The sequence below is a fragment of the Calonectris borealis genome, chromosome 7 (genome assembly GCF_964195595.1).
Source record: "Calonectris borealis chromosome 7, bCalBor7.hap1.2, whole genome shotgun sequence".
Classification (NCBI taxonomy): Eukaryota; Metazoa; Chordata; class Aves; order Procellariiformes; family Procellariidae; genus Calonectris; species Calonectris borealis.
In genome coordinates, this window is record NC_134318.1 from 41,414,917 (window position 1) to 41,440,393 (window position 25,477).

At 37.8% G+C, this 25,477-nt stretch overlaps 1 protein-coding gene across 2 annotated transcripts in view; it reads left to right on the plus strand.

Annotated features, from left to right (window-relative positions):
• DOCK1 (dedicator of cytokinesis 1) overlaps positions 1 to 25,477 on the plus strand; it is a 321,757-nt gene that overhangs the window by 64,134 nt on the left and 232,146 nt on the right. For both annotated transcript variants that reach the window (XM_075155288.1, XM_075155289.1), the window contains exons 19-24: positions 902 to 999; positions 4,041 to 4,130; positions 4,626 to 4,726; positions 6,482 to 6,616; positions 10,599 to 10,707; positions 24,089 to 24,159. In XM_075155288.1, coding sequence (XP_075011389.1) covers positions 902 to 999; positions 4,041 to 4,130; positions 4,626 to 4,726; positions 6,482 to 6,616; positions 10,599 to 10,707; positions 24,089 to 24,159 — 604 coding nt within the window. The remainder of the gene's footprint in view (positions 1 to 901; positions 1,000 to 4,040; positions 4,131 to 4,625; positions 4,727 to 6,481; positions 6,617 to 10,598; positions 10,708 to 24,088; positions 24,160 to 25,477) is intronic.

Consider the following 25,477-nt stretch of genomic DNA (forward strand, 5'->3'; position numbering starts at 1 on the left):
ATGGAGTAGGGAGGAATTTTTTCCTGGTGCTAGTTTGGCTAAGGCAGGATGAGCTTTGGGTTTTGGGTTTGTGGGCAATTCATGTTGCACCTCAACAAATGCTAGCGTGGGTTTCACTTACTGATGCTCCAGTGTGGTTGTTAATATTTACTAGCGTGCTTATTTACAGGGGGACCCCAATTGTGAGTAGTTTTCCTTAAAGGAAACTGAAAAATGGTGTTGTGGCTCTTTATGACTAATGAAAGAGAGATCTTACCTTCTGTATTCCTTTATTTATCAGTGAATGCTGAAGTGACACAATCTTAATGGTGGGATGTAGAATTTGGGGACAAGACCATTTGCAGTTTATTTGTTTTGTGATCTTATCTGTACCCTAGCTCTCTATCACTCGAAGCAACCAAGAAATTTTGGGCATTATTAGTTATAAAGCAGACAGCTTTCCACTGAATTAGCTTAGTTTGCAACTGTTTGCCTTGCATTGTGCCTTATTTTCTTTTCAGTTTATTCAGTGAGAGAAGAGAAGCTAGAAACATTAATGCTGGAAGAGTCACGGCCCTGTAGATATGACTGTGTTGGTGGCTGACTAATTCCATTTTGGCATCTCTTTCTAAACACACAACTGTTGTGTACAACAAATTAAAACTGAGGATCAGACTTTCTTGGCCTAGATTTTAATGCTGACATTTTAAAAGCAGTCTGCTTTTTTGAAAGTCTTTCAGAGTTCTTTCATTACAGAAGTATTGTACTAGGTTTCTGCAGTGTCAGAGGCATACTGGAAATACGTTGGTGTCCAGTGAGAATGGCTGACCTATGGAAGTAACCCTGTTTGTCCTGAACATAGTTATGGGGTGTGAGTGAAAGTAAATCGCCTGCATGATATAATTGTTTTTCTTATTCCTAGTTGATCTCTTGGGACTTCTGAAATGGCGATCTAACACAAACCTGTTGCAGCAGAATTTGAAGCAGTTGATGAAAGTTGATGGTGGTGAAGTGGTTAAGGTAACAAATTAACTTCTTTAAAAATAAATTTGGTATCATAATTTTGCTGCATCCCATATTTTGAGGTAGTCATATCTTTTTGTTCCCCCCCTGCACGCACTTGCACATTATAACGAGGTATCTCTCATTGTTCAGGATGGTAGTGCCCTTCTCCCTCCCCTCAAAGAACATTTCAGATGTTGAGTACTGATAAAACACATGTAAAATGCAAATTTCTTAAAATGTAGGATTTTTTTTTTAGCAGTTCAGTGAATTTTTATATACAGGTACATGAAGGCAAAGGGCTTTTTTCCTTGCAAGATTAAAATGTCTTGGAATTCTTACATGGTGATATTAAATGTATTTTTAATATACAATCCTACTGTGTGCTGCTGATTTTTTTTTAATTATTTCTCCTGAAAATATTTAACTGAGCCAAGTTATTTACATTTGCCAAGTCCACTGAGTGATAGTAGAGACCTATATAAAGACAGATTTAGCTGTGGAAAAGAGTAGGCTGGGACTTTATTGAATGTGTTGTAATAAATCAAATCTTAAAAAGTGACAAAAGATGTAATGTACTGGGGACAGATGACCCTTAAGGGCCTGTAGTGTTGTTTTCTTATTTCAATGGGTTTTAATTTGGTTACTAGAAGCATAATGAATGCCTCATCCTGAAGTAACTTAAAACATTTGAGGCTGCTGGTATTATCCTTAGGGAGTAGGGTGAAAATAGTATCTCTCAGGATTTGTTTTTCGGGAAGGTTCTACCTACTGCAGTTTTGTTGTGGATCATTGGATAGCTAAAAACTCGACACTGATAATCGCTTCTGCCCAGCATTGTCATAGTTCTGTCATTTGTAATTTTCCCTCTTTTCCAAATGACATCAGAGTACGTACAGCAGATTACTGCCTGATCGATATTGGTGATTTGAGAAGCACGAGAATGCAGCACAAACGAGGTTTAAGTAAAAGCAATATTGGAGCGAGTTCCCCAGCTGGCACACGCTCACCCCTCCCTGCACTGTTGCAGGACTTATGTAAAATCATACTCAGTTCTCCCTATTGCATAGGGATCTGAGCGGAACTTGTTTTATGCATAGGACAGAAGAGTGAAGGTTTAATGTTGCTCTCTTCACCACTTTTATTCTTTTTTTAAAAGACCATTGTTTATCCATCTGTTACAGCAATGTTCAGAAAATCTTTGTGTAGACTGCTCTGTTGCGTGTACACAGTATCTAGTTTGTAAGTGTTCTTTTGTATTCTTTCAGCTTTTTTTGTCCTTTGTGTTTTTAAATATGACACATGGTACAGGCTATGTATATTACAAAAAGTACGCATTTGATAAAAGATACTCAAATTTTCTGTTAAACTATTTCTATTTTTTTAAAACTCCAGTAAAATACCTCTGCCTACTGGTGTTCATTTCTCGCCAAGTAGAGATCAGCCAAGATACTAATTCTGTGATTGACTGTTTCAACAGTGTGTGGAAACTGTAAATGTTATCTTCCGTAACAGAGGCTCTGACTCCATCTATGCAGAGAGTCTATAGGATATGAGAATATAAATTAATAGCCTAGAAGTACTAGCTCCCTACCTGAGAAATGTTTTCCTGCCACTTTATACAACAAAAGCATCTATTCTGTATTCTTCTTGCTGTTGCATGAAGTCCTTGTGAACAGATGTAAAACTTGAACTCCACTAATGAAAGTCAAGTATGAACTGGATTCCCCCCAGAACTGAAGTCTAAAATCAGCTGCAAGCGTTTTGGCTTTTCTGTTTTTTCATCTTCAGATATTAGTAGCACAAACTGTGGCTCCATGTTGACTTGTTTTGAGGAAGTTTGGCATTCAGCAGCATTTAGGGAGCTGCTAAATGGAGGTTAAATCCTAAGATTTAACTCTGGATTTAGTAGATAGTCCAAGTGAATCATGTTTGATCTAGGAGACTCATTGCACAGATAAAGATTTTTGAGGGAGGAAGGTGGGAGTCAGACTGTTTCTCCATCGCTTCCACAATGTATATAATATCTCTTTGTAATTCCAATCTCAGGAATCAATTGCCTTCTGTTTGTTCAGACGTTCTTCCCCAACTATACCTTGTCTCATCTACAAGACAAAAACCATTTTTACTTCATTTGAGACAGACTTGCTGGAGCAATCCATGTTGAACTCCTTCTCTCTCAACCAAAACAAATACAAACTGAGGCCATGATCCATCCTCATTCTGCCTTGGAGGAGCCCATGTCGTTTTTGTCTCATCTGGTGGAAGAAAATGCTCAGACACAGAATCCCATGCCGATAAAACTGAATGCATTGATGAGTATCTCTGGTCTATGCATGTACTACTTGTCACTGGGAAGAAATACTGTAATTATACATGCATAAAACAGCTTTATCCCTCTGCTTAACTTGGGTTCCCTGACACTAATCTGCTTTTACTTCCGTGTTGCACAGATCAGGGTGTCCAGCCAACTGGCTAGTGAAGACTTTTCCTCTGTTACAGTGACAGTCGTGTAGGTTTTGGGCTGGGGCAGAAGGTTGTGTGCTCTGTTTCCCATGCCTGCATGTATGCTCTCATTTGAAATTGTGGATCTGAGTTTATGCAGTTGTGAAAAGCAGTGTGCTGTGCACTTTTCATTGCTCAGCTCAAAACCACTGAGGATGACTTGATTTATTTGGCATGAGACCGAGTTGCTTGTCTGGTTTGTGCTCTGAAACATCAGTTTTCAGAAACTGCATGATCCTGTTGACTGTCTGTTGAAACACATTTTTGTTCATTCACTATAATAGATTAAACTTACTGTTCAGGTGTACCAAGTGTGATTTCTGACCTTTTTTTTCTATTTGAGTGATACGGATCTATAGATACAGATAATGAACTTAACTAAAAAATAATTTGCTGAAAAACATAATGTTAAATTTTCCTTTTTTCAGCTAACTTTTAAGATGTCATTACTTTGTAAAATATATAAATGAAAGCAAGTATGTGTGTAGAAACCTGTGTGACATCTGAATTTCATTTTTCCTGTAAAATGTGATGAATTGTGTATTTATTTGTAGTTTCTTCAAGATACATTGGATGCACTTTTTAACATAATGATGGAGAACTCGGAGAGTGAGACATTTGACACGTTAGTGTTTGATGCTTTGGTAAGTTTGGTATTGTGGATGTAATAAAATCTAGGTACTGCAATGATGAATAAATAAAACAAATGTGGTGTAAATGCTAGAATGCAGATTACTAATGAAACGGATCTTATTAGCTGTTAGTTATTATTTAATTTAAAATGCATGGAAGGTTTTTGTTGTATTTGAAGTTTCAATTGGATTTGATCAAAAGGAGGTTGGATTACATCATGTCATCCTCCCTGAAAAGATGGAAGCAACCCAGTCCAGTCATTTTAGTGGATTAACAGCAGAATTTAGGACAGAAACAGAAAGCTGCTGCTTGGAACAGAAAACTTTGTTATGAACAGGAAGTTTTTCACAGGAAGGGAGAATATTATTACATTTGGAGGATAATCAAAAGCCAGAATGTGTGTGTTTTTAATGTTATTAACGTGTCTTACCAGAAGGTAAAGGTGGGTGAATGTACAATATTAAAGATTTTTTGAGGATAGTGCAATAATTATGCTGTTTTTTCAGGTATTTATCATTGGACTGATTGCTGACAGAAAATTTCAACATTTTAATCCTGTCTTGGAAACCTACATTAAGAAGCATTTCAGTGCTACGTTAGCCTACACGTAAGTTTTTAAAATTACTTTTTCTAATGTAGCTTGCACAGTTTTTCCAGATAACATTATTCAGTTACTTGTTCATGTAGTTTAGTTAGGAATTTGCCCATAGAGCTTGGGAGGGTGGGAGATTCTTGAAGAAGGCTGGAGATAGTATGTCTTTTGTAAGTCTTTTTCTCTTGAAATAACAGTAATAAAACTCTTGGTCATTTGCAAGGAGGAAGTCTTGATTTTGTTATATTGAAGGAGGGGATGATTTGACTATTTCAAGAATTGTTTTGTAGGGAAAGTATTCATAAGCAATTCTCAGTCATACTTGAGAAAGAAATCATGTCTATTTAAGATGCTTCAAATAGATGTTGTTTGGTGCATTAAACTGATGTTCTACCCTGCATTATCCGCGTTACTGTCACTTTGGTGAGGAAGCAGCGAAGAACAAAAAAACCAAAGGTCCATTATATTTTCTGTCTTAAGTATTTCTTGACAGTTAGGTTCTTTGCTGCTGCTTCAGACTATTAGTGTTAGAGGAAAAATACATAATGGATATCTTTGCAGTGTTGGGAGGAAAACAAATCCAAACCGGGGAACCTGCTGTGTACTTTGCTGTTATACAGTCTCTATTATGTGACCAGAAAATGTTTGAGAAGTATTGATTTTAAAATAGTGAAGAAGAGTCACAACTTTGATATTACAATCACTTCACTGAGTCAACCACTGTTGCAGCCTTCATGTGAAGTGAATAAAGGATGAAGCATCCTCCAGCATCTGGTTTTATTAGCAAGAGCTGAAGGTGGCCCTTTCGCTGGTAGGCATGGAGAGCATCCTTCCCTTCCTTAAATGCAGGGAGGTAGAAGCAGGCTTAAGCTTGAGGATGCTGGAAGATGTGAATTCTGGCTTGACTTGTGCCCATGGGCATGAGATCCCTGCCCCCTCCCCACCTTTTATTACACAAGTTTGTTTAAGTAAAGAAAGGTTGCATTGACAATATCTAAGTGGTTGCTTGAAATTCTTAGGCAGTTTACTCCTATTCAAATAAGTGCCCATATATCAAGATACCTGTCTACTCAATGTTATTTTCTGTTAGTGGTATATAATGTTGTACTTACTTACTTTTAGTGTGAATGTTGAAACATACAGTGTAGCTGGGATGATTTAAAATGGAATTGCTTGTAGTTGCATTAAAATCCTGATTTATATTCATTGGAAGGGAGGTAGTTGAAATGGTATTATTTTTAAAATTGTGTCACTTTCAAGTTTGAGAGAGTTTAAAATGTGGAATAAGAGAATTTCCAACTGGTGTTATATACATTTTTGAGAAACAAATTTCACAAATTCTAGCCCAAAATCCATGGGGAAACTATGTAAAGGGGAGGGAGGCCTTGTTTAATGAAGAAACTCCCATTCTATGTGTTTTAATTTTAACAATGTGTTTGTAATTATTTTTATTAGTAGTAGTAGTTGCATCTTTATAATAGCCTAAATCTGAATATCCCTAAATATCCAGCAGAAAATAAGTCTTACCGAGATTTGCTGTATTGCTTGTATGTTGAATGCTTTTGCGGTCTGTGTTTTTTCTTTTTTTCTCAAGAATAGGTTGCAGCTGCTTACCAGCAAAGCCAAGAACATAATGAGTTTATTAGTTGCATAATTAATTTTGTAACTTGCTGGGCACTACTTAGGCACATAATTTTTCTTTAAACCTTTCAAAATTGAAATTCTCTGTGTGCATACTTGTAACTTGTATGTGTTTTTGTATTTAAACAGAAAACTGACTAAAGTTTTAAAAACGTACGTGGATAATGCTGAGAAGTGTGGTATCACTGATCAACTCTTTAAAGCTATGAAAGCTTTGGAGTACATCTTCAAGTTCATAGTGCGGTCCAGGATATTGTTCAATCAGTAAGTATGGCGAATGCTGAAACCTCCTGTAATTCCCATTGACAATATTGTTCAACAAATGTCACAGTTATAACACCACAAGTTAAACTTCCTTAATATTGCACTGTTTTAGAAATATCTTAAGTTAGAATTTATTTCAGGAGGCAGCTGTTCCCTAAGAGTGAGCCAGGCTTCCTTAATCTTGAACCCAGCTGCGTGGAAGGTAGTGAACAGAAGAAACCTGTGTCTAACTGGGATGTGTATTTTACGTAGCAGTGCACTGCTAAAATCATGATGTGTTGCAGCTCTCTATAGTTTAGGTCTCTGAACAAATAAAGCTTGCCGCTATTTGGGAAACTTGTGTTAATCACTGTCTGATGCTGGAACTGAAACGTTGAAGCTACGAGTAGCCGTACTGCCCTGTCCCTCATCCACGCCTGGGCTGTGCTAGTGGCTTTCCTCAGATGGCTGCGAAAGTCTGGGAAGGCTAAAGCATTGAAAATTTTGCAGCAAAGCAAAGGGACAGCTTTTCTGGATGGGAAACGTGACGTTTGTCCTTGTGTGGTGCTCGCAGGGCTCAGGGAGAGGCCATGGTTTGCAGAGGGCTTTATTCGTAGGCCAGACATGGAGAGGGAAGAGAGTCACAATGGACAGCGAGGGGGAAAAGGAGTATGAGATGCACCTTTTTTGACACACTGCCTCGTAAAAGGAAACCACAAATATTGTTGGAGTTAAACCCTCGACAGCTCGGAGCTCGCCAGGCCCCCCACCTCCCAGAGCAGAAAGAAACTGTTGGTGGTCGGCTGCAGTTTGTAGGGCCCTGCAGTCTCAATAGGTTTCAGTGAGTGAGACGGGAAAGTGGAAAGAAGGGCTACAGAAGCCTTCTCCTCAAGAGTGATAGTATTTTTGATAGGAGAATCGTTTGGGTTTCTGTAAAAGCTCTTTCTATCCCTGCCGGCATGGGATTCTGCTCCCCGCTCAGCTTCCTCACTGGCGCTGTCTGCAGTGGGCGTCCATCCATAAAGTCAAGCATAAGTAATTATTCTACGTTAATTTGGAAGTCAGTACTGTGTTTTATACACAAAATATTAAAGAAATTATAAACCAAGTTGATGATGTATTTGTCTTCATTTAGATTCAGTCCTTTTACTACTTGTTAGCGATGGTAACAACCTTATTACAAGGTATTTATGTAGAGCTGTGAAGTTACCAACTTCACCAACCTTTCTCCAAATTAAAGATTGTAATTTATTTCTGTAGGAGTCTTGCTGAGAGATTCAGAAAATACTGCGTGTTACTTATACTGTTGCAGGTCCTACAAATCACTTAAAACCAGAAAAAAATAATTCCCTCTTGCTGCAGATTAGATTTATAGACAATATGACCCTCTAGTATTGGCTGTTGGCTTTCCTTGTGCTAAGCACTAATTCACAGTTCTTTAGCGTTGGGAAGACACAGCTCTCAATGACAAGGGATTAATCAGCAAAGCTACCAAATGCTGAATGACACCATGATTTGTTCTGCTGTAAGACTTGAATCCTGCCTGAGGTGTGTGATTTGAAGTGATTATAATGCAGAAGTGTAGCAGTGTTCTGAAATATGGTTAGTGTTTTACTGAGAAATCTCAACGAGCAAACAGAATCTTTTATTAAAAAAAATTATATATATTTAACTTTAGTAATATGGTAGTGGAGTGAATATATGGAGCATTTTAGTAATGTGATTGCAGGCAAGCTTCAGTTCTGGATAAATACGTAGAAGCGTAGTTCATCTAGTTAAAGCCTGGTGGCAAGTCTATTTGTTCAGTATATCAAGGTTTATAAAGGCAAAATATTATAAGTGAACTTTCGAAATATCTTCATTTGGTCTACTCAGTAACGATCCTAGTGGTTATGTTGCATTTACAACAGACTTAAAATTTTTAAGGCAGTGCTAGAAGGGTCAGCTTGGTGTAATCCTGGTTTTCTCATAGCTGCATAGCTGTTTTTGTGCATTATCAGGTGTATTAAACATATTTTAATAACTGACAGTAGAAATACATTTCTAACTAACTTGTTTATTTTTATTACAATTCCCTTTTTGAAATGCAAAGCTTTTTGTCTGAAGCAGTTTGATTTATTGGACTGTCAAGTTTAGTTACTCCTTATATTGGTATTAGTTTCACCTCTCTAATCTGTTCAGGGGGACACTGAAATCCATTATTGAAATTGGGAGTTAACAAGTAATTTGTCCTGCATAACCCCCAGTTTTAGCCTAAAAGGGGAATAGAAGTTTGCACAGCAAAATAACACATTTAATATTTTTTCTGTAGCACTCATTTCCCCTGTGTACTGGTTAAATAGCTTTTTTTTAATATCTCTGACTCCCAAAGGTTTATGAGCACAGCATTAAAAATGATACACATTAGTTTCAGTGTAAAGCAGCAAGAACATTCTGAACTCCACGTTTATCTTAAAAAGACAAGTGCCTTTCCTTCTGTAATAGCTGGTCCATCATGATATCTTCAAACGTGAAGAAATCATACTATGACTGTACATATAAAATTCCTGGGTGTGGTGCTCTTTCTGAGCTGCAAACCATATTCCAGACCTTCTTACTAGGTTTAACCCCGGAAGAAGATGGAGGAAAATAGAGGGGAATTGAACTCTTGCTGGGAGCTGCTCTAATGGGTCTTGGTGCAAAATGTTTGAGTGAGCTCAGGGACAGAACTAGTGGAACCAAGGAGGGCTTTGGAAGCCTAGTTGCTGTTGGATGAGGCTCTTGGAGGCAGTCAGAGCCGACCGGGTAAGCATGGGGTTTTAGTCAGGGGAAGAAGTCCCATCTGGTGTTTGTAAACACCCCTGTTTAGATTTGACCTGGATGCCAAGTTCTCCTGGGCTTCTTTTAAGCACTAATCCTTTTTTTCTTTTGCGTCATGTTAAGTCTGTATAGCTAAGGTTCAAGAAGTGTATTTGCAACAGCCCTTATGTAGGTGAGTCGTACATATTGCCAAAGGGGGGAAAAAAAAAGGATTTATGTGGAGCTAGTGGTCTTCTCCCCATCTCTTTCCATTTCGTAGTGAGAATTATCTCATCCTACATCTGAACCAGAGATCATGCTGCATGTAAAATATTCAAGGGAGTTTCAGGAACATTCATTCTTGTGCTGTATTGAACCAGTGGACCAAGTTCTTCAGCTTGGCTGTATATTTTTTTGCCTCTGGTGTTGCTCAGGCGTCTCAGGGCAGTTTTTATCCCTCTGAAAGCATCAGGCAGAGAGAGAGAGAGGGGTTGCTGTGGGCAGATCAGCTCTGAAAAATCCCGCCTGAAGGCACAGGGACCTGCCTTGCGAACTTTAGCTGTGGATTAGTTGTTCTGCTGCAGCAGCTGTACTGAATGTATGGGAAACTGAGCCTTAACTAGTTTAGTGTCAGTGAGCCAGGAATTAGAGGCGAAATGCATTTTAACTTCAGCACTCCCTTCCCTTGGGGAAAAAAAAGGTTGTTTTTTTTTTTTTTTTAGCAAATAGTGGGCTGATAGGCATTTTCTTTCTTTCACAGAGCTTAAGGTCACTCACCTTAGGCCACTGGTAGATTTTAATGATTGCTGGCAAGTTGTCTGGATGCTTTCTGGCTTCCACATCAGAGAGCTGCTTGGCATTGGTCCTCCCAGACATCTGCTAGCTTTTGTGCAGGGTGGAGAGACTGTCCTACTGCTGTGTGGGCATGTGGAATTGGGTCACCGCTGAGGGATTCACTGTGACTTGATGGCGTAAACAACAATACTGGATGTGGTATTTTACATAGGAAGCTTTAAAATAAAAATCTGTTGTTCCTGCTGACCCAGCCAGGGCAGTCTGTCTTCAGGTTTTTGTGAAAGAAAACTCTTGGTTCGGTGAAGAAACTTGTAGAAGTTCTTGAACATGAAAGTAATGCAACAAGTTATCATCTGTCATTTGAACAGATTTTTTTTAATGTATTTCCATTTTAGTTAGATCGTGCTTATGAAACCTAATTATTTTTCAGACTTTATGAAAACAAAGGAGAAGCAGACTTCAGGGATTCTCTGCTGCAGCTCTTTAAGTCCATCAATGAGATGATGAGCAGCATCTCCGATCAAACTGTCATAGTGAAGGTATGTACTTTACAGGTCTTCACCTTGGCTTTACTTTTGTATCCTAAACCACAGTTAGGCAGTCAATGAAGTGTTTGTCCCCAAAAACGTATTTTACCTCAAACGTGGTTAATAGGTAGCGCTTCTAATGAGGAGTTTGTGACTATATAAAGAATGTGCTTCGAACAAGCAAGTTTACTTAAATTGCTGCAAATTCCTCGCTTTTTATTTTTAAAAGAGAACTTAGGGGTTAAGTGATGTTTAGCTTATTTAACTTGTATAACCTTAACTTTAAGGTATTTTTAAGGCGTTATCTTTAAGATGCTGATGACAACGTAGATCCTCGTATTCTTATGCACTTATTTATATCCTAGGCAGTTCAGGAACTTCAATATACTATCTTAAGCCCTCGTACATGTTTTTAATAGAAAATCAGTAGTGAGTCAGACTGCAAACTCCACCCCACACCCCTCTTCTTTTGTCCCTTTAAAATGGTAGCTACTTTTGGTGGCATTGGCTGGCTCATGGAATTGGAAGTGTGGTCTCTGACCTCAAATGAACATGGGTATTGATACTACAGAGCAGAAACCTTGAATTGTAGGACTGGTAGATTTTTGTATCCAGAGGAGCGTGAGGTCATTGTGCCAATACCGGTCTCATGTTCTGTTAGTGAATCTCTTTTGCCATGAAAAAGTAGAGAGACTGTCATAAACGCACGTTTGATAAGCTACACCTTGAAGTTCTCCTTGTGGTTCCAAATAGAATTTATAAAAGGACATAACTCTTGACCTAGCCATGCTGAATCAGTTGAAAGATGATGATCAGAAAGAGGCTAAGAATTGGGGTTGAATTTGGGACAGTTTGACAGTATGATGACTCCTGCTCAGAGGTGCAGTGGTTGTGCATTAGAGGAATTTTTTATAGCAGCTGGGAGGCAAAGACAGACAGTGGGAAAGTCCTGTGCCAGTGCAAGAGGTTCCTCTTGAAGGGAGCTGGGAAGAGTACAGCAGGAAAACACCTAAGTCAAAGACACCGGTCCTTTGTAGCTGAGCATGCAGGTCTTAGGCTAGTAATACCATGCTGAGCACACAGCAAAAATAGATAGTGGGGATAAAGCTGCTGAGTTCGAATATTTTAGGCAGAGAGACTGAGACTATATCATCTGATAACAAAACAGGGATATTACATGTTTCAAGAAGGCTGTATTTTCATTCCATTGACAAAGCGTCTATCCTGAATGGAAATTGGTAAGTTTGAGTCAGTGTCTCAGTGTGCGCTATCTGGTGTTTTACAAATAGGATGTTTTCATATTACGAGGATTGAATGTAAGATTTATTTTCCTGAGACTCGTTTGTGAGGCCTATTTCAGGAAGGCAGACGAACGTGAGCTTTTTTCTTTTTCAACAGTTTATTCCTTGGGGAAAAAAAAATTAAAATACCCCCGAAAATAGATTTGATTGTCTTCACCTGAGATGCAGGAAAAGGAGACAAACTTCCTAGCAAAGGCTAGAAAGATCCCACTACAGCAGGGTCTGTCCTAATCCGTGTGTTGTTTCACATTCGGATCTCTGCAAACTTGGGTAGAGCACATGTACTGTCTGCATTTGGCTACGTGAAGTATGCTGGTAGAGGAAGCATTGACAGATGACCCAGTGTGGGGTTGTCTGAGAAGTGGGCTTGTGGATGCCTTTCAGAAGCCTTGACAGCATTTCATTCATTATTCATTGCTTTCATCTCCTTTTGCCCTCTAATTACTTTGCTCTTAGAATACATAATTGTTAGTATTGGCATTTTGCAGCTCATGAGATTGCTTTTATTATGTTCAAATATCCACTGAAGCACTAGAGTTTTTTCAGTAACTAGAAATGTGTGGTTCTATACCAACGAATAGAATTATTGAATAGGTGGATAAATGTGGGTTGGTTTTTTTTTGAGAGAGAGCGAGGATGGCTTCTGTGAATCTTGCCTGACAAAGCTGTTGGAGTCCTGGGAGGGTGTCAATAACCACGTAAAGTGGACATGACATTACAGGCTTCATTCAGCATCTTTATCAGTGATCTGGAGTTGGTAGTTAAGTACCATGCTAGTGATGAAGGGACATCAGAAGGACCTCACAAAACCGAGTGGGCTAAAAGGTGAGCTTCAAGGTAGACAAATGTAAAGCAGTGCATCTCAGGAAGAGTAAATTAATCCCTGTATGATGGTCTACTTGAAGGTGGCAGTTGCAGTTTGGGGAATATGCCTTGGAATCATAAATGACAACTCTCTGGGGTCATCGGTTCCATGTGCAGCGGCAGGCGAAGAAGCAACAGGGTGTTGGGTGTCAGTCAGAGGGATAATGAGCATGTGGCAGGGCTGTCATTTTGTTGTTAGATACCCTTGGTGCATCTGCATCTTGGGTGCCAGGTACTATTCTGGTCTCTGTACCTCAGGAAATAGTTACAGGGATATGGAGAACCAGGATTGGGAATGGTGCACCTTCCTGGCGGGTGAGCGGTCCGTGAAACTCTTCTGCACCAAATCCCACAGTACAAGAAGTAGGGTGCATTCACTGACATCAGGAGGAGGTTATTCTATGTTCTGGTTTCATCTGGGACAGAGTTAAATTTCTTCCTAGTGCTGTGTTTTGGATTTAGTATGAGAAGAATGTTGATAACACACTGAGGTTTTTAGTTGTTCCTAAGTACCCTGCTAGTCAAGGATATTCAGCTTCCATGCTCTGCCAAGTGCAGAAGAGGATGGGAGGGAGCATAGCTGGGACAGCTGGCCCAGCTGGCCAATGGGGTATTCCATACCATGTGACGTCATGCTCAGTATAGGAATGGTAGGCGTGTCCAGGAAGTAGCGATTGCTTCTTGGTTATCGGTCAGCGGGTGGTGAGCAATTGCATTGTGCATCACTCATTTTGTATATTTCATTATTATTATTATTATTTTCCCTTCCTCTTCTGTTCTATTAAACTGTCTTTATTTCAACCAATGAGTTTTCTCACTCTTACCCTTCCAATTCTGCCCCTGTCCCACCTGGGGGGTGGGGGAGTGAGTAAGCGAGCGGCTGTGTGGTGTTTGGCTGCCTGCCAGGTTAAACCACAACAGTCTAAAACAAGTAAAAGAAAAACTTTTCATTTCTGAAGCTTGCTGTCACAGGGGTTATGGAGGCAGACAGTGTCAGCAGGCCCAGAAAGAGGTTAAGGGGGATTTACAGACCACAGATCCATAGGTGTTCTGGAAGGGTGGGTGGATGCTGGGGAGCCAGGAGGGGAATGGACCACAGAAACTGTGAATGGCATCTCCTGTGGCCACTGTTGGAGACGAGTGCTGGGCTGTACAAACCATTAGTGTGACGCAGTGGGCATTTCTTGTGCTGTTGGATACTCTCTTGAAGTTTTATAGAAAACTAATGAGGATAAGCAGGTAAGTTGCTAGATCCCTGTGTTGTGCAGCTAAGATCAGCAGATCTAGCTGTAGCAGTTTCAGGCTTTTTTTACTGTTTTTAATATATATTGGGGGAGCTAAATAAGCATATACAAAATAAGTCTGTTTGGAGAGATAAGAAGTTGAAAAGACTTAGATAGAAAATTAAGGTGCTTCACATTAAAAGAGACAGATGCTTAATTCACACATTTGAATATTTCTGTTTCTTCTTGCAAAAATTGTAATCTGTCTTGATAGTTTATCAACATGGAGCAGAACTGCCACTGGAAAGTTTTTCTGAAATGTTCGCAACTTTTCTCTTTGGGCTGGTTACACTGATTCTTCCCCTCCCGCCCCCAGTCTGTCTGTTTAGAGAGTAGCCTTCAAGCTGACACTGTGTGGGGGAGAATGAATGGCTGCAGTTTTATGTTCTTACCAGGAACTACTCTTTATCTATTCAAATATTTATGTCCTTGTGGAAGCTGATGAGCTGTTTCTGACTGTAGCTCAGGTCTTCAGTTACTTAATATTTTGCATTTAAATTGCCCCTTTTTTTTATTTAAATTTTTTAAGGCTTTGGGTACATTTAAAAAAAAAGTTTCCTCAAAACAAGACTGTATGAATTGTACAGGATTTAAGGTTGTAGAGCACAAAAAGAGACTTTGAATTTGTAACTCTCTTAGGATTATGGCTATTCAAAATTTCTTAGGGTAGAGGAGAATTTGTATATGTGGCTGCTTTGCAAACCTGACTTCAGTTTCAGCCTTCAAGGAAACAAAATTGAGAGTATTTCTGTGGGGGGCAAGTTAAAAGTGGCATTTAGCACTTTTGTTGGCTGCAAGTAGGTATAACCGTACACAGCATTGATTAAATTTTTCTCAAGACTTAAAAGGAAAAAAACCAACAAACAAAAGAGCAAAAGCCCTGTCTGTCTGCAAAATCCTCTACTGCACCGAAACCATGCTTTGTATTACTGAGGATGCTTTGACTCCCAGTCTGATGGCTGGGAAGGGCATTGACCTGCTCTTTTGCACAGGGTCCTCCCAGAAGCCTTGAGTTGGCCTGGAGTTAGGAAGAGGCGTATCTGTGTCAGCTGTCCATCCTTCACTGCTTCCATGTGGGGTTGCTCAGAGGAGGGGGCTCTGAAGGTAACCCCAGTGCTGGCTGCGGGCTGCTGCCCGCCGTGTCAGTGCAGTTAGTGGTCACTTTGTGGCCGAAGTCACCTGGTCCTTAAGGAGTATATTTGTAGTGGCTGGCTTAGTGTGTGCATGGAAAAAACTGTATTTTTTTTTTTTCTGAGTGTAAAGGTCTGTTTCCTTTTGTGAGCTTTTGGTATTGCAAAATAATAACAATTTAAAAACATTATTAAAAGGTTATTTTAAATTTGAGTTGTAGTGCTTCAGCTATGTATTTTTACAATAAATAGGTAAAAATCCATATATTCTTGGAATGCGATTTGAGCAGAGCTTTACTAGCATTTATACCTCTTAGTGGACTCAAATATGTTGCAGTCAAAACATTAAGGTGCAAGAATGAATAAAAACCACTTTCATTCTCGGCTATAAAGGCAGCAATACTCAATCCTATAGGTTTGCATTTGAGAAGGTGGTATGGCATAAATCAGTGTTTAGAGTAATGCAGAATTTGTTTTTTATAGTAAGTTAGCTAAATATTTTTGTTACGGGGGTTTTTTGTGTGTGTCAGTGTTGACAGCAGTGGAGGCAGGCATTCAGAGGCTGCCTTCTACACTTGATTTTTTCTTTTTTAAGGTGTGCAGTTGTCCAAACTGGAGAGGAAAATTCAAACAGTGATTTGAGCTGACAGATGTTTTGGTCGTCCTCTTACTAAGGGAAGTTTTTCTTTCATGATGAATAGTAGTGGGCTGCAGTAATAGTTTGAGAAGTAGAGAGATTAAACTTTGTTTTTCAAGTATCAGTTTGATTTTAAGAATTACTTGATTAAATAAGGTGTGCCGCATTTGGTACGTGCACATATTTTTAATGGTTACAAGTGTAGTGAGCTTTCCTGGTTTTATTCCCATTTTCTGCTAATTGGTGCAAGATAATTATTTTCTTAACCTTTTACTGTTTAAGTGTGAGCTCAGCTGAAGCCTAGCATGACGTTTCAAGTTTAGATAAAAATGCAAATGTTCCCTAGTAATTTATTCTTGCATCTCTTTGAAACAAGGGCAGTTGAGCCAGCTGCATTGAATTTATGAGGACTGTCTGATTTGGGCTGTGTTTGTATGAGGGAGCTGAACTCTTCTCAGCAGGGTTCTTGCAGTTTGCTCTGATGTTTGCTGTTTTGTGTGACTTTGTATTGCTGTTCAGCATGACTGAAAAAAGATAGGCTGGTAGCTGAGTTAGTTCTCTGTGCTTTAAATGGTCTTGATAAAGTAGGCGTGTATATAAAACTACCCTGAAATGTGACCACAGAGAGCCAGGATGGAAGATAACATTTCACTAATGTGAATTCTCTTGTGTGTGTGGTTTTTTTTAATAATCCTTGTCACTTTTAACACATGATACATATAACTCAGTATCCATACCGTATTTTTTCCTACTCTAATATTAAGCATTCATTACTAAAGCCACAGAAAAGTATTTAAATGAAGACAGGGAAGTACAAGGTACCTAGGAAGAAAACAAGAGAGACTGCGTTAGTCTGCAGGGCTTTTCCAACAGGTTGAATACTTTATAACCATCATTTAAAATTAGTTGAGTAATAAAATGCAACCATGGACTGAGGTTTCTGTGTCTCTTAGAACCTATGTGGGAAAGTCTGTTGTTACACGGGCAACAAATATAATAATCTCTAGAAAAGCCCAACGCCACTTTACTTGTGATAACGCTTTGTGCCGTTTTACACTGAATTTTGTGCCAGAGGCGCTGGTTCCGTCATTTGGAACGATGACTGCTGCAGACTGGGGCAATTCAAAAATATTGTTTAGGGATTCCTGGAAATTGTTTTGTCCAGCTGCTGACTTGGCTTAATTTGGCTGGGTTGATGAGTTTAATAGAATGGCATCCAGGATAATGCTTGTATAGAAGGTAAGTGCTTTGTGTTGAATGACACAAAAGACCAAAATTAACATTAAAATCATGTACAAATTGAGTCAGGTAACACAAATGTATTGCTTCATCAAACAAAAGAGTTCATAAGAATGTACTATATTTGGCAAAGAGATTTTATGCTTAATTTTGAGACTAGGTGTGCTGTTTGAAATGAATGACTTTAGAAAATGACATTTTTAAATTAGGTATTTTTGCTTTTATGTAGTACAACGAGATGAACTTAAATCCTAGACAAAACCTCTAGTATACTCTTCAGAATACATTTTGTTTAATTCTTTGCAAAGGTCATTATTCAATCTAATGACAACCTTAAGTTAGTATTGTAGTTTTCTTAAATGGCTACTGTAAAAAACTTTTGTTACTGTTTTTTGACATTCCTTGTCAGTATAAACCCAAGAATGGGATAAAAGTTAGAATTTTCTGTTGTTGCAAGACTGCTTTGCTGTTCTCTGTACTGCTTTGTTTTTATTTACCGGTGACTAGTGTTGTTATCACAGTAGTAATTTCTGTTTTGTATTAATGAAAAGATTGCCAATACTCTCAACTGTGTAATAAACAAAAGTAAATTAGTAAAACTCCTATTGTTTTTATCTATTATCCAAAATTATATCAGAAATAACTTTAAGCTACTTAGAAGGCTACCCTATCTTAGTTTAGTGTACTTTCATATGACAAAGGAGTGTTTGTCCAGACAATTTGTCTTCTATCGACTGGTAGAAAGATGCTATGGTTCAATATATTGCCGTATTTTTGGTCTCCTTTTAGTGTAGCTTTGTGTTAATACATCAGGGTGTTAGTTCAGTGGTGGTAAAAGAAAATTTTTGTGTTCAGAGTATAATTTTTCTTATTCCACAAGCTTTCAGATGTACTAACGGCTACCAGATGTGGCAAAGTAATGGAGATGCTTACAAATGGTGCTTGTGTACACATGGACTGCAGCATGACTTTATGGCTTTGAGACAGAAGAAATTTAGGATACGTCTCCAAATGGCATACGAAATATGCTGTAATTGTGCTAATCTTGTAATGCTGCTTAAATGTGTGTCGGAGCATGTGCACTTCTGTGTAGATGTGTTCTTCATGGCTTGCTATTATGTTGGATTGGCAATGTTTAAAACAATAATCTAAGCGGCTTTTCAGAAGGTGGACTAGGTGACTGGGCGTTGGTGACCGAATGCTTAAAGTAATGCTGCTTTTCACAAGTGGAGCCAGCTCCAGCAAACTCAAGGGTTTGCAGAAACAGACTCCGCTGAGAAGTATTAGTCTGTCTTTTGTCTTTTCCCAGCGTAAAACTAGGGGGGCCTTGAAGTGAGGTGGGGTTGGAGGACAGGCTGACACAGTGCCCGAGAGGAAACTCTTAAGAGTGAAGAGGGATTCAGATTGCCTGGGCCCTGGTGGGAGTCCCAAAACTTAAAGTTGAGGTGCTTACAGTTGCCTAATGACAGGAAGAAAAGGCGTGTATCTGTCTCTTTCTGGGAGGACTGGTGATACGTGCCTATCTTCACGAAGAAATGAAAAACTCAGGAACTTTTCTGTAAGGCAGCTCCTCCAGGTAATTTTAGGGGTTGGAGTTTTTGGGCTTCTTTTTGTTGTTCCAAAAAACAATGAAGCTTACTTTTATTTTACACAGTTTATATATCATAGAATAGTTTGGATTGGAAGGGATCTTTAAAGGTCATCTAGTCCAACCCCTCTGCCGTGGGCAGGGACATCTGTAAGTGTTGAAGTGCTCTAACAGGTTTTTTAGGGTTTGAGGGTTTTTTCCCCCAAAAAAATTGCAGAAAAGTTTCCTTTCAGAATAGTGTTTTCTAAATTGCTGGCTTAAGATAAATTTTTGGTCATAGAAACTCCTTGAACCTTTAGATCTGAGGAACGTTCTAGTTTTCCTCTTGATAGGTCCCATTCCTTACCCATTCTTGTCTCATTAAATCTGTCTGGAAATGATCCATCAGGCAAAAAAGAGCTGTGGCAGCGTGGGCACTGCAATGGACCCTTCACTGATGTTCAGAGAGACCACTGTTAGACATAATGCCTCCGTTGCACTTGGTCTTATTTATTTTTTACTTCTTACCACCTCAGTTGGGGGCAAAAAAACATCAAATCTTTTGATACAGGCACGATCACTGAATTTGTTTCTTCAACATGAAAAAACGCTACATTATTTAGCTGCTAGCTCTGAAGAAGTTTAGGAAAATACAGTTAGCTGTTAAGTCATTATAAGCACATCAGTGAATTTATCTTAAAGGTTGCAAAGGATGACTGTTCTAGATAGAAGGGCGCTTGTGATGATTTAAGGAATAAGTTGCAATTATTCTGTGGAATGATAAAACCTAGGAATTTTGTCCTGTGTATTGGCTGTGCAGAGGACTGTGACCATCAATTATTGCTTAATTTATTGTAAGGCAAAACTTTGACTTTTCTGGACATTATTTTCAATTAGTGAGTTTTATTTCTTGGCATACTTAATTGCCTTTTTTATAGTTTAGAAGGGTATCCTTAATGCACTACACTCATCGACTTAGCAGTTCAATAGGTTGTATTGGCAGCTGGTTCATGTAGTAAGTGTCAGTTAATGGTTCTTTTCATATGTATGTACTTTGGCTGTGATATAATACCTTTTATACCTAGATATTATATTCATAAGGGGGAAATTAGCACATATTTGTGTAAGTGCACAGCTGTGTATATGGTTGTGTGTGGTGGGGAGAGGGAGAAGTAAGGGATGAGACATAATATTGAAAGGTACTTTAGGTTAGCTTGCCGGCTGACATGAGCTTGTTGATGTCATGCCAATCCTTGACTTGTGTATGAATCATATCCCAGGGAAAAAAAACCAATTCCAATAATACTCTGACAGTCAATATAACAGTGAGCGTACAAGGAAGTTTAACTCGGCAACAGGGAAAATATATCCATTATTCATATGATGCACTGTCTTGTTTCTGCTTTCTCTCCTTTTTATTCTTCCCATTTGCTAGTTTATTGTGTGCTTTGTAGTACTTAAAATGAATGATTTTGTAACTTGATAAGGGTAGTAATAATTTGTCACTTGTTTTCCACGAAGAGAGAAGCCGCTTTGAGCAGTAAAATTTTTATTGCAGCCCAGCTTGAAACTATGTGTAATTATTGCCTAAGTATGTGAGACTGATATTTCTAGCTTTGTATGTGTATCTAATGTGATTGCATGGCAATTATTGCAAAAACCTGTTTGATTAAAAATCAGAGAATTAAGGTTTTTCATTATTGTGTTTTCTCTAATGCTGTTTTTGAATTTTCAAGTGTCTTGGGCATCACCGTGTAACTATGAAATTAAGATTTTGATTTAGTTTGCCATGTACGTCTTGCAGAGATGAGGGATTTGAACCTTTGTCCAGTGCTGATCAAGAGTGGAAAGTAATCTAATTTAATTTATTTCAATGGGGAAAAAAAAACCAAAACAGCTTATTTGTTTTTTCCTGATGTTATATGAAAAGATGAGAACAGGTTTTTCATCTGCTGAATTTAATATTCCTCACTTACGTATTCAGTATCCTGGGAGTAACCAGCATTGCAATTGTGCTACTGCTAACAAAAGGTCTACTTTCAGCTGCAGCTTCTAACAAGTAAAATCTACAGTGAGAGCTGCTCTTTTGCAAGAGTTGATCTCAAGAGAAAGTTATTTTAGTAGACCTTTGGATTCCACAGATACAGGTTTAATCATGGGGCTGCAGAGCCTACTTGTCTGAGCATACTGTCTGTCATATAATTGAGTCAGTTGAGATTTGGAAATTGGGAAATATATTTCCACAATTTTCTTTAAATTTAAAGATATTAAACTTCAATTGGTTTGTCCATAACCTAAGTTGCTGATAACTGTTGTAACTACAGGCTTTAAGTTGATGTTGTAAATAGTTTTACCTGATAGTACTTCATTTAAGCCATTAAAGTGTTAATTTTAATGGTTGTGCCAGCACAGTGTGAAATTTTAATTCAAGATTTAAAATGCAAGCTCTTTTTTTAGTATGTGTTACTAAACATTTATTGCTACATGCATTTGAATGATAAGCAAATAAAAACACAGTGATGGCTGCGGTTTATAACTGGTCATTAGAGTCCTCATCCATCAAAACACATAAGCGTGTACATAATGGGACTATTTGCATAATTACAGTTGTGAGCTTGATTTCTGAGCATGTAAGTAGTCCTTTAAGCATACGTGGAAACGTTTGATGATCAAGTTTGACAGTTTAAATGGACTATGAATAAAAACTGGAACACTCTTGAAATTAGCATCTAACCTATTGACATGTTTGGTTTTTGTGCTTTTAAAAGTGGTCAGCAAGCATTGGCAAACTTCCCATGCTGGTTACTTCAAGTTATTTGACAGGTTTCTTTCTCTCCTGAAGAGTTCTTTCTGTAGAAGCAAAGACTCTTAGTGGCTTTTGAATTCAAACCTCCCCCCCCCCCTTCCCCGCTGTTTCTGTGAATGCTTCAGCAGGTGAAAAAATCACAAGCTTTTATTTTTAATGAATAGCAAACACCAAATAGTATGAATGCTGTGGAAATATACCTTCTTTTATTTGAGCAAATATTGGTGGGAAATGTTGAGTATTAATTCTAGTTGATAGACTGAATTTGAGAACAGAATTGAACATGTGCTATAACAGTCTCACCTTATACATTTTGTTTGCTTTGTTGGCAATATTTCTGTAATAATGAATATTCAGTGAAAAAGAAATTTGTGTATTCACCTTGCAGAAGAATATAGGAGCTGATTGGAAGATGAGTGTAGTGTGCGCAAGTTTTAATAATGTAATATTTTATCTAGAAATTTGTTCAGCTGCTATAGCCTAGTGTTTTCCTCCAGGATGGGTGACGTTGCCAGGGCCATATTCAGTGCTCACTTGCAGCCACTTGTGTACATGCTGGGATAGCAAAGCTTATAAAATTCCTAAAGAATCCAATAGTGCTTTATAATCTAGAGGAAAGAATTGCCTGAATTTGTGGTTTTGGGTGTGGTTTTGGACATGGATATATGCTTTCTTAAACCATCTAACCAAAATCTGCATTTTTATTGAGAAATATGTAAATTAATAACTGCTTCATACATTATTCAAGAAAAGATGTATTTTGTATTGCTGATAACCTCTGCTAATCTTATCTAAAGATATGCAAATGATTTAATTAAAATAATCATACTGTATAATATACCTGAACTTTGCTCTAAAATAGTATGTATTAATCATTAATGGTACTTGTATTTTAGGCTGGAAAGACAAAGTATTTGATTGATAGTGGATTCTAAACTTTTTTCCCCCTTTTTTGCTTAACAACTTGGACCGAGATGTACTTTGTGACTGTAATCAAACAATTGACCTCATGCATTCAAGAACGGTGGAATTTGATTTAAAATTACTAGGGTTGTGGCAGAAGAGTGTAGTTGTTTGAAAATAGACAAGTGGTTTTGTATGTACCTACGAGGCAATTCTCCCTGAGTCTGTTTCCCTGTGGCTCTTCCTACTATTAACCTTTACTGCTAAATAGGAGTTTTCTGTCTCTTGAATTCCTCTGATCGTGGAGTTGTAGAGTATAATTACTTGTCACATCATGGGCTTCAGACTAGATAAGAATTGATTAAAAAGGATAAGTATAAGGGCTCATTTTCCTTCTAATTCAAAAGGACAGTGAGCACATGGTGCTTTTGTTGACGGAAGCTGCAAATTCTAAGCATTAAACCCACAAACAGAAATCGTTGCCCCTTTTGAGGCAAAAATACATCTGTAATCAAACTGTTTGATATTATCAATCAAATGCAAAGGTAAGGAAAATAAGTCTGACTGTTGTGGTTTATATTTGAATTACTGTGTTTTTTTCCTAGTCTGGTGCTCCGTGGACACAAGAACTTGAGGAACCTGTGTAAAAATAGTGCATGTGTATGAGCTAATAAGGTTAAGATTAAAACCAAAGACTTTTGCCTTAGGGTTTCTTAGGTAGAACTTTTTCTCATCTATTATTTGAAATAAGGCATTTAAATCCATTTGCAAATGAAGAAAAAAACCCCAACTTTATCTCATTGAAATTACTGTTTGTGTAGTATCTGTGGTGTTACTAGAAGTCCATTTACTATTGTCTAAACCAACGTGTATTCTGGCATGATTGCATTAAATTGCTGGGCAGTAATTTTTAATTGCTGGATTTTTGCTCTTGATGCCTGTAAGAGAATGTTTGCTCTAGAAATAAATAACTAACTACTAATTATTACTAAGAAATAGAAAGACAAAATTAGTTGAAATTACTACGAATAGTTAAAATATTAAACATCTGTTTGTATCTTCTGAATCCTTTCATTATGTACTGTGAAATGGAGTGACAACTGCAAGTTCAAGGGGAATTAGAAAGAACTGCAGTTTCATTAGTAGCTACCAAGAATTTACTGCAGGGAAAAATGACAATTGTGCTTTTTTTTTCCCATTTTTAAGTAATGGAGGGAAAATTAAACCCAAAGATCTACAACATGGCTAATGAGGAGAAGGTGCTTCTCCAGCTCTACAGAAGATAGGGAAAAAGTGATTAGAGGAACATAACTTAATGCCTTGTGTACCAATACACCAAAAGGTTTCTTTAACATGTTGGAAGGAGCTTGTAAGTCTCTAATTTTGGTGTAAGTTGTCAGTTTTCCCAGCTTACTAATCTTTCATGCCTCTTTCTTCTTTTAAATCTGTTAAATCTAAAAGTTTCATTTTCATTGAGTTTCAGTTTAGGTAACTTACCCCAAAGGAATATGCTAAGAGCGAGCCATGGGGTTCAGCTGAAGCAACAGAGAATAGCTAAGCCAAAGCAACTGACTCTTGCATGATTCTCTTCTTGCAGTCTTTGCATCACCTTTAGAGACATATGAATTTGTCTTGTTTATTTGTTGTTTTTGGTTTTTTTTAGGGGGCAGCGCTTAAATACTTGCCAGCTATTGTCAATGATGTGAAATTAGTATTCGATCCAAAAGAACTTAGGTGAGTAGAGTTAATTAAATGTGTAGTGTGAACTTTATCTAGATCTTTATTTTACACAGATATATAATACACACATATAAAAATATATATACAGAGGCAATGAAATATGATCATCTAAGATGTTTTATCACTTTGGTTTTATTACCTTTTTTTTCCCCTTGCAAATGTTTTTGGGGCTACACAAATAGCCTGTTATTCAAGTAACATGTATGGCATCAAGGTTTGACAAATGTCTTGGCAAACTTTGCAGTCTTGTTGAGTACAACCATGTAATGAGATAGCAAAAATTATCAATCAGGCAACTGGCATCAAAACTCTTCAGCTGTCTACTTGATGCTTCACTCTTTCAAGTATAAATTTAATGTAAATAATAACTCTGGTTTTGTTCAGTGAACCGTATTGCTGGATCGCTATTTCAGTAGCTCATAAACACAGGAATGTTGTTAGTAAATAGAAGGGGTAATAGGAAGATGTTTTAGAACAAAAAAACAATAGAGAAACCAAATCAAAACTAGTATTTCAGGAGAACTTTTAAAGAGAAAAAAATCAATTTCTCTTTCACAGTGCTATTACAAGGTGTTGTAAGTTGAAAAAAACCTTTTTTATCTAATTTGATTGCACAGACCCTTCTATATATTGTCTGTGTTCATTTCTATGTTCTGGTTTGTCAAAATGAGGAAAAGAAAGATAAAGTAGAAATAAAATAGATAAGTATAATCTTAGTCTAACATTCCAATGGCCTGCGGAAACTGGCATTTAACTTCTGCTTGCCTGTACTGTAAACTTTTTTACATGTGCACTTATGCTTCCTATGGGCCTAGGGAGTACCTCTTTGTAGAGCTTCTGGGCTAAAGCGTAATTTTGATATGTGATAGCAAAAGTACTGGGAAAATATACCAGATGAAAAATACCAGTATTTGGCCTGTTTTACCCCAAACACTACAGTTTTTCTGTTACTTAGAGTATTTACATTGAGATTGAGTAACACTTAGATGTGAAGGCTTAATAGAAAAAACAAAAAACCCCAAGATTTTAGGAAGCGATGCAAAATTACTGAAAGGTCTTTTAAAAATCTGTATTTAATGTGGGAGCTCAGCTGATGAGTGTGGTGGTACCTTATCCTAAAACGTGTGTGTTTCTGGTTGGTTTTTTTGTTTGTTTGTTTATTTGTTTTGTTGGTGAAAGCTTGTAACATGAATTACCACTTTTTTAATTTTTGGCTTATATTCTCATGTATTCTTCCATTAATGGTATGTGATGATTGAAGTAAAGAGGCAATAGCACAGGCAACTGAAATTTGAAATCTAAAACCTTAAAT